The following is a 9,318-nucleotide window of genomic DNA, read 5'->3' as shown; positions in this document are numbered from 1 at the left end:
AGGGAGAGAGGCAGAGGATGGCAAGGGAGGGAGGGAGGGAGGGAGGCAGAGGATGGCAAGGGAGGGAGGGAAGGAGGGAGGCAGAGGATGGGAACCCAGGGAGGGAGGCAGAGGATGGCAAGGGAGGGAGGGAAGGAGGGAGGCAGAGGATGGGAACCCAGGGAGGGAGGCTCCCAGGGTGGGAATCCCCTTCTTTGGTGGCTGTGGGGCCAGGCAGAGCATGGCTCTCCTGGCTGTGCCACCTGAAGCTTCATCCCCCTCCAGCTCCTGGCTGGGCCAGGGGCACCTTGCCAAGGAGAAGGCTCCTGGCTGGCAGCGATGCCCAGGGGGGTGCCCGGCTTGGGACGGGGATGTCCCTGCACACCTCTGGGCTGCTGGCAGCATCAGCCTGGGTCTTGGCAGGATGAAGGGGAGAAAGGGAAGGAAAAGAGCCTTGAGTCAGCCAGGGGAAGTGGGCAAGGAGGAAAGAGCACAACCCTGATGGTTGGCACCGCCGCTCCTGGCTGGGGGAGGGCACGGTGCCGGCGCACAGGAAGGCAGAAGGGCTTCACAGGAGGGAAATGAGGACACAGCCCTTGCCTCAGGAGCAGCCACAAACCCCCCTGGGGAGCCTGAGGAGGAGGAGAGGCACCCAGAGAAGGGGAGGAGAGCGTCATAGCATGGCCAGGGGGGCCAGGAGACCTCACAGAGCAAGATGAGGCTGCTGCTGGGCCTGGTGAGTGGGGGGGGGAGGGGGAGGTGGGCAGCCCCAGTGTGGGGTCTGCATGAGCTTGGGGACTACACTGTCCCAGGGGAAAGCTCTGACCCAAAGGCCATGGAAGGGTTCACCAGGGGGGGCTGTCCCTGCTGGGGTGCCCAGGGAGCTGGCAGGGGCAGCTGGGCTGGGTTGGGGAAACCTGGCACCAGAGCCCAGGGTCTCCTCTGTGAGCCACCCTGCGAGGGGGGGGGGGGGCTGGGCATGGTGATGTGCTGGTGTGGTGTGAGAGACTAAAAGTTTGTCTCTCTTGGTGTGAGTCAACAAAGACAAAATCACTTGCTGCTTGCCCACAATTGCTGATGTGTTGGGCAGAGCCACTGGAAGGAAGGTGCAAAGACCAATCCTGGATGCAAATCAGCTTGCGATTGCACGCTGATAACACGGGACTACAGCAACGGACCCAAGGACCCAGCCGTCACGCCTTCAGGGCAAGATAATCTCCACCCATCAAGTACCCTGGGAAAGGTGCACCACCTGTTTCCTGATGTGTAATGAGTGTGGGGGCTTGTCTGGATGAGGAGAAGGAGGAGGGGGAGGGCGCCCCTCCACCCCCCATCCAGCCCCCTGCCCAAACACACAGAAATGCACAGAAAGATTTCCGGGGGAACGGTACCTGGATATTTACCTAGGGATGGTTTCCTGGCCACTGGGATTCCTGAGGGACAATGCTTGGACACATACCTAAGGACTGAAAGCTGTATAAAAGACTGGAGCCACTACTGGCTACTCTGGAGAAAAACAGGGGGAGAAAAACGGAGATGAAGGAGAGCACAGGAGACGGAGCATGCTGCTGGGAAGGGAAAGCCGGGACAGTGCTGCTCTGGACAAAAGAGGCTGCCCAGAGGACCACAGCTCTTCTCCAGCCAAAGCCTCAGCACCCTTCCTGTACCAACTCAACCTCTCCCCACAGGACCACAGCTCTTCTCCAGCCAGAGCCTCAGCACTGTTCCTGTACCAACTCAACATCTCCCCACAGGACCACAGCTCTTCTCCAGCCAGAGCCTCAGCACCCTTCCTGTACCAACCCAACCTCTCCCCAGAGGACCACAGCTCTTCTCCAGCCAGAGCCTCAGCACCCTGCCTGTACCAATCCAACATCTCCCCAGAGGACCACAGCTCTTCTCCAGCCAGAGCCTCAGCACTGTTCCTGTACCAACCTAACATCTCCCCAGAGGACCACAGCTCTTCTCCAGCCAGAGCCTCAGCACCGTTTCTCTACAGACCCAACATCTCCTGCAGCACCTTTCAGACTCAAACTGTCTGGGGCGGGGGGGTGAGGGGTGTGGTAATATAATTCCTTTCCTCTTCTCTCTCTGTCTTCTCCCTCTCCCTCTCTCTTTTCTCCCTCTTCCCTTCTTATGTCCACTTTATTTATGTAATAGATAGACTAGCTCTTGATACTTTGGCCTCGTTTGTGCCTCTGGTTTCACAACATGAGAGTGTTCATAAGAACTGTGTCTCCGGACCAAGACACATGGGCATGGTGGCTTTGCCTTGAAGCCTCTGAGGGGCAGGAGCAGGTCCAGGGAAGGGCAACAGAGCTGGGGAAGGGTCTGGAGAGCAGGGCTGGGGAGGCTGAGGGAGTTGGGGGTGAGCAGCCTGGAGCAGAGGAGGCTGAGGGAGACCTCCTTGCTCTCTGCAGCTCCCTGAGAGGAGGCTGCAGGGAGGTTGGGGCTGGGCTCTGCTGCCCAGTCTCAGGGGATGGAAGGAGAGGAACTGGCCTGGAGTTGTGCCAGGGGAGGCTGAGGTTGGAGAGGAGGCAAAATGTCTTTGGTGTCAGAGTGGTCAGGGCCTGGCAGAGGCTGCCCAGGGAGGTGGTGGAGTCCCCATGGCTGGAGGTGCTGCAGAGCCCTGTGGCCATGGCACTGGGGGCCAGGGACTGGTGGCCAGGCTGGGGTTGGGTTGGTGATGGCCTGGGTGATCCCAGAGAGCTTTTCCACCCCAAAGCATTCTGTGGTTCAGCGACTCAGCAGCCTCCGGAGCTCTCCAGCTGCTTTTTGAAGCCCATGCAAAAGCCCATGCAAAAGCCCATGCTTTTTGAAGCCATGCTTCTTTCAACCCTGGCAGCTGCCAGCTCCTCCTGCCCCCTCCCTTCCCCCCTCCCTCTCCGGGCATGGTGTGCCCTGTTCCTGGATCCTGGAGCTCTGCCTCCGTTTCCCCTTCTGCTCTTCTGCCAGACGCTGCTGGGAAGCAGGGGAGCTGCGCTGGTGAGGTTCCCACTCCTCCCCTCCCCTCCAGTGCCCTGGCACCTCACGGTCATCTCACTGCCCTCCTGCCCAGCCCTGAGGCGGGGGATGGGCACCAAAGCTGCTGCGACCTGCGGGTGGAGCCAGAGGAGCCAGGCGAAGGGACCCCCAGCCCCGACCTGCCCCTGCGCTGCTCGGAGCTGAGCCGCTCCGGCCGCCCTGCCTGTGCCTGCCTGCGGTCCCGCTGGCTCAGGTGAAGGGCAGGGGGTGGCCCTGTTGGGGGCCTGGGGGTCTCATCCCCTCTGGGTCGTGTTCCCCCCCGCCAGCTCCCAGGGCGCTGGCCCTGTCCCGACCCCCACAGGCAGCTGCAGGCTGCGGCGCCGGCGCTGCTCGGCAGGCTGCAGGGGCTGAAGGTGCTGCTGCTGAACGCCAGCAGGGCTGCCCCCCCGGGCTGTCCTCATCCCCTCTCTATTATATTTCAAAAGTCATGACAATCTGGTGAAGTCCCCACGGACTGGAAAAGGGGAAACATTGCCCACATCTTCAAAAAGGGCAAGAAGGAGGAACCAGGGAACTCCAGGCCAGGCAGTCTCACCTCTGTGCCCGGAAAGATCATGGAGCAGATCCTCCTGGAGTCACTACTGGCTCAAAAGAATAGTGAAGAGGTGATTTGGAGCAGTCAGCATGGCTTTGCCAAGGGCAAATCCTGCCTGACCAACCTGGTGGCCTTTTATGAGCAGGTGACAAAATTAATAGCTGAGGGGAGAGCAACTGATGTCATTTCCCTGGAGCTGAGCACAGCCTTCCACACTGTCCCACACCACAGCCTGCTCTCCAGGCTGGTGACACATGGTGTGATGGGTGACCACCAGATGGATACAGAACTGGCTTGATGGCTGCACCCAGAGAGTGGCTGTCCATGGCTCCATGGCCCAGGGGAGGCCAGGGACAAGCAGAGTCCCTCAGGGATCAGTCCTGGGCCCAGGCTTGTTCAACATCTCTGTGGGTGCCAGGGACAGTGGCACTGAGTGCAGCCTCAGCAGGGTTGCTGATGACACCAAGCTGTGTGGTGCAGCAGACAGCTGGAGGGAAGGGATCCATCCAGAGGGAGCTGGGCAGGCTGGAGAGGTGGGCACAAGCCAACCTCAGGAGGTTCAACAAGACCAAGGGCAGGGTCCTGCAGCTGGGTGGAGGCAACCCCAGGCACAAATCCAGGCTGGGCAGGGACTGGCTGGAAAGCAGCCCTGAGGAGAGAGCCTTGGGGGTGCTGGGGGAGGAGAAGCTCACCAGGAGCTCTCAGTGTGCACTTGCAGCCCAGAAAGCCAACCAGAGCCTGGGCTGCAGCAGGAGAAGTGTGGCCAGCAGGGCAAGGGAGGTGATTCTCCCCCTCTGCTCAGCTCTGGGGAGACCCCAGCTGGAGTCCTGCCTCCAGTTCTGGAGCCCCTATGACAAGAGGGATGTGGAGGTGCTGGAAGGTGTCCAGAGCAGGGCCAGGAGGATGAGCAGAGGGCTGGAGCTGCTCTGCTGTGAGGACAGACTGAAGGAGTTGGGGCTGTTCAGTCTGCAGAAGAGAAGGCTCCCAGGTGACCTCATTGTGGCCTTCCAGTATCTGCAGGGGGCTCCAAGAAGGCTGGGGAGGGACTGCTCAGGATCTCAGGCAGTGATAGGACTAGGGGGAATGGAATGAAGCTGGAGGTGGGGAGATCCAGGCTGGAGGTGAGGAGGAAGTTCTTCCCCATGAGAGTGGTGAAGCCCTGGAATGGGTTGTCCAGGGAGGTGGTTGGGGCCCCGTCCCTGGAGGTGTTTAAGCCCAGGCTGGATGAGGCTCTGGCCAGGCTGATCTAGTGTGGGGTGTCCCTGCCCATGGCAGGGGGGTTGGAACTGGCTGATCCTTGTGGTCCCTTCCAACCCTGAATGAAACTATGAAACTATGAAACTATGAAACTATCTCCTTTTCCCCCACCCAGGTGAGATGTGTGTCCCCCCCATGCCCTTCCTCTGCCCTGGGCTTGGGGTGCGCTGCAGGACCCAGCCCCGAGGGCGCTCCAGGTCAGGCTGGACGCGGCCCTGGGCAGCCTGCTCCGGGTGGGGGTGTCCCTGCTGGCTGCAGAGCGGGGAGCTGGACAGGGTCAGCTTCAAGGGTCCCTTCCAAGCCCGTGCTTGGTGTCGATTCTGATCCTCTGCTCTGCCTCCACCTTGTTCCGTGGCTGCACCCTGGACCCACACCGGCTGCAGCCCTCCCGCGGCCAGGAGCTGGGGAATGGAGCTGGGCAGGGCAGAGGGGCTGCGAGGGGCTGCCTCAGTAGCGGGGAGGGGGGAGGTGTGCTCAGGGGGAGGAAGAGGAGGAGGGAGCTGTGGCGCCTTGCCGCTCCTGCCCACCCCTAGGCTCTCCCGGGGGTTGGTGTCCCAGGGGAGCGCCTCCCTGGGGGGCTGCTGGCAGCTTGGGGCTCTCCTGGGAGCTGCTCCCAGCCCTGCACCGACCCTGAAGTTCTCCCCCTCTGCCCCGGGGACCCCTGCTGATGGTGCTGAGCAGGGCCGAATTCGTGCCTGGAGGAGGAGCCAGGGTGGTGGGGGGCCGAGCAGAGAGGTGGCACTGCCAGCCAGCCGCCCTCCTCCCCCTGCCCCCTACCCCCCGACTGCTCTTTCTGCCCCACCACAGGGCCCCAGGGTGCTGGAGGGGCCTGAAAAGGAGGAGGAAGGCACAATCCAGCTCCCCAGGGAGCTCTTCCAGTCCCTGAGCGGCTGGGCAGCACGGGCGCTGGCGCTGGTCCTCGCCGTCCGGCAGCTTGGCATGCTCCAGGTACCAGCTGGCACTGCCGGCGCCCCCCCAGCTGCCCCCTGCTGGCTGGGCCCAGGCAGCGCTGCTCCCCTGCAGGAGGCCAACCAGGCAGGACAGGTCCCGGCTGGCACCGTGGTGGGCATCACGGTGAGGGAGCCTGCCCCTCCAGGCTGCAGGCCCCCGTGAAGCTCAGCTGTGCCCACGGGCACCTCCCCCCCGTGGGTCAGCCCTGGGTCCCCCTCCAGCTCTCCTCCCCTGCCCCTCCCTGTGCCAGCAGCTGACTGGGTGCCCTCCTCTCGCAGGGCCTCACCCCACAGTGTGTTTTCTGGGATGCCACCAAAGGTACGGTGCCAGGCAGGGCCGGCCGAGGGGCTGGGGCTGTGCCTGGCGCAGGCCTGGCAGGAGGCTGGAGCAGCAGTGGATGTGCCACCCAGCCTGGGCACCAGGGGACAGGCTGCTCCTGTGACCACCTCACCTTCTTCACCCTGCTGCTGGTGACAATCCCACTCCCCCCAGCTCCTGCTCCTACCCTGTCTGTGCTGCCTGCCCCTCCTCGGTGCCCCCTCGGGTGCCAGCTGCTCAGGGGCAGCCTGCAGCTGAGCTCAGCTCCCGACCTCCAGCTCAGTCCCAGCTCAGGAGAGCAGCTGCAGGGGGGAAAGGCTCTGGGGCATCCCAGGCTCACAGGGGGGTAGGGGTTGGAAGGGACCTGTGGAGATCTTCCACTCCAGCCCCCCTCCCCTGACAGAGCAGGGCCACAGAAACTGGCACAGGGCCTGGGGGCTCTGGCTCCTGGTGGAGGTCCCCAAGGAGGGGGCTCCTGCTGCTCCCCATTAACAGCCCCTCAGTGAAGCAGGGAAGTGGTGTGGGGGGGAAAGACCTGGAAGGGCAGCCCTCGACCCCCCCCTCTGCCCAGGAGCATCCCAGCTCAACCCTCACCCCCTGCCCCAGGAGCATCACAGCTCACCCCTCACCCCCTGCCCCAGGAGCATCACAGCTCACCCCTCACCCCCTGCCCCAGGAGCATCGCAGCTCACCCCTCACCCCCTCCCCAGGAGCATCACAGCTCACCCCTCACCCCAGGAGCATCCCAGCTCACCCCTCACCCCCTCCCCAGGAGCATCACACCTCACCCCTCACCCCAGGAGCATCACAGCTCACCCCTCACCCCCTGCCCCAGGAGCATCCCAGCTCACCCCTCACCCCCTGCCCCAGGAGCATCACAGCTCACCCCTCACCCCCTGCCCCAGGAGCATCACAGCTCACCCCCCCCCCCCAGGAGCATCACAGCTCACCCCTCACCCCCCCCAGGAGCATCACAGCTCACCCCTCACCCCAGGAGCATCACAGCTCACCCCTCACCCCCCTGCCCCAGGAGCATCACAGCTCACCCCCCCCCCCCCCCAGGAGCATCACAGCTCACCCCTCACCCCCTGCCCCAGGAGCATCACAGCTCAGCCCCCCCCCCAGGAGCATCACAGCTCACCCCTCACCCCAGGAGCATCACAGCTCACCCCTCACACCCCCAGGAGCATCATAGCTCACCCCTCACCCCAGGAGCATCACAGCTCACCCCTCACACCCCCAGGAGCATCACAGCTCACCCCTCACCCCAGGAACATCACAGCTCACCCCTCACCCCCCCGAGGAGCATCTCCTTCAAGCCATCACTGCCCTCTCCCCCCCAGCCCTGCTGCTGGGGCCAGGCAGGAGCCCCCCATGGCCCCCAGCCCCGGGAGCTGCACTCAGGTTTCCCTGAGCTTGGTCCAGGCCCTGCCTGTCCCCCTGTGCTCCTTTGGCAGAGCCCAGCTCTGGATCAGCCCTCAGCACACCCCCTGCTGGCCCTGGCCTCTGCTGGCTGTGGGGCAGCCACAGCTTTCTGCCTCCTCTCCATAGCCTTCTGCATCTTCCTGAGGTAGGGCTGTGCCAGCAGCCCACTGGGTCCGGGGCAGGCTGGGCTGGGCAGGGGGCAGCTCTGGTGGCCTCCTGCTGAGGGTGGCACTGAGTGCACCCTCGGCGGCTGCGCTGCCAACACCAAGCTGTGAGCTGCAGCAGAGAGGCTGGGGGGGAAGGAGCCAGCCAGAGGGTCCTGGAGGGGCTGGGGGGGGGGGGGGGGGGGAAGGGAGAGCTGGGCACCTTGGCAGCCCTCAGCTTGGCCAGTTCATTGCCACTCCAGCCCAAGCCAGGGCTGGGCAGGGTCTGGCTGTGAGTTTGCTTCTCTGCTCCACTCTGCTGAGCCCACAGCTGCAGCTCTGTGCCCAGCTCTGCAGCCTCTGTGCCAGGAAGGCTCTGGAGGGGCTGGGAGGTGTCCAGAGCAGGGCCAGGAGGCTGAGCAGAGGGCTGGAGCTGCTCTGCTCTGAGCACAGCCTGAGAGAGTTGGGCTTGTGCAGGCTGCAGAGGAGAAGGCTCCAGGGAGAGCTTCTGGTGGCCTTGCAGGAGCTGCAGGGGGCTGCAGGAAAGCTGGGGAGGGACTTTGGAGGGGGTGAGGGAGGGACAGGCCTGGGGGGGCTGGAGCAAAAGGAGAAGTGGGGAGCTGGAGATTGGCTGTGAGGAAGAAGTTGTTGGGCAGGAGGGTGGTGAGAGCCTGGCCCAGGCTGCCCAGGGAGGTGGTGGAAGCCTCCTGCTGATGCCTGGAGGTGTTTGCAGCCAGGCTGGAGGTGGCTGTGAGCAACCTGCTGTGGGGTGAGGTGTCCCTGCCCATGGCAGGGGGCTGGGGCTGGCTGAGCCTTGGGGTCCCTTCCCCCTTGGAGCTGGAGGGGAGCTCCCAGTCCCATCCACAGCAGCCCAGGAGGTTTCTTCTCCCCCAGGGAAGCCATTCCCCAGCAGGGGAGCCCAGGGCTTGCCCTGGCTGATGCCTCAGCTGAGGGCTGGGGAGATCCTCCTGCAGGAGCAGGAGTGTGCTGGGGGAGGGCTCTGGAACAGCAGGGCAGTGCTGGCAGCCTCCTGGCAGGCTGCTCCCTGGCACCTCCTGCTGCTGCTGCGTGGCTGCCTGCCTTCCCCTGCAGGGATCTTCATCTTCCTCTGGCTGGTTATCCTCTACTACCCCAAGACCAAGGAGACCACAGGCTCCAGCCCCAGCAGGCAGGAGAAACCCACCACAGCCTCCCAGGAGTAGCTGCTGGCTGTGCCTCCCTCCCTGCCTGCCTGTGCCCCTGCTGAGAGCAAGCTCCCAGCCCCAGGGAGGAGGAAGAGGAGGAGGAGGAGGCCTCAGTGCCTCAGCTTCCCCCTCAGTGGCCACGGCCCATCCTCAGGGGAGCTTTGTGCCTTCCTGGTGGCCTGCCTTGGGCAAGGAGCTCCTGAGCTGCCTCTTCTGCCACTGGACCAGCCCCTGAGGATCATCAGCTCCAACCTGCTGCCCAGCAGGACCCCTGCGCCCCCCCCCCCAGCTGCCACCTCGGCCCCAGGGGTGGTGACTCCACCACCCCCCTCCTCGGGCAGCCTGTTCCAATGCCTGGCCAAGGAATAAAGCTCTGGAGCTTGGTGCAGCCCCCAGGCAGCCTCCTCCGTGCCAGGCAGCATCCCCAGGGCCCAGCTTGGCTCAGCAGGCAGCTGCTGGGGGCTGGGGGCAGCACTCAGGCCTCGGGGGGGGGCAGCAGCAG

General features: G+C 64.2%; 1 protein-coding gene across 1 annotated transcript; it reads left to right on the top strand.

Annotated features, from left to right (window-relative positions):
* The first annotated feature begins 2,870 nt into the window (after positions 1-2,870).
* LOC137456785 (adhesion G protein-coupled receptor G3-like) lies at positions 2,871-8,834 on the top strand. Its single transcript, XM_068168407.1, is given in 10 exon segments — positions 2,871-3,196; positions 3,305-3,356; positions 5,603-5,743; positions 5,819-5,882; positions 5,885-5,940; positions 6,025-6,064; positions 6,116-6,216; positions 7,522-7,634; positions 7,896-7,924; positions 8,725-8,834. Coding segments are annotated over 10 exon segments (1,032 nt in total).
* The last annotated feature ends 484 nt before the right edge of the window (positions 8,835-9,318 follow it).

Source organism: Melanerpes formicivorus, unplaced genomic scaffold (assembly GCF_026170545.1).
Source record: "Melanerpes formicivorus ecotype bairdi unplaced genomic scaffold, bMelFor1.0.p_v2 SCAF_137, whole genome shotgun sequence".
NCBI classification, from domain to species: Eukaryota; Metazoa; Chordata; class Aves; order Piciformes; family Picidae; genus Melanerpes; species Melanerpes formicivorus.
The sequence above is the reverse complement of the archived record's forward strand: the minus strand, read 5'-3'. Positions and strand labels throughout refer to the sequence as shown.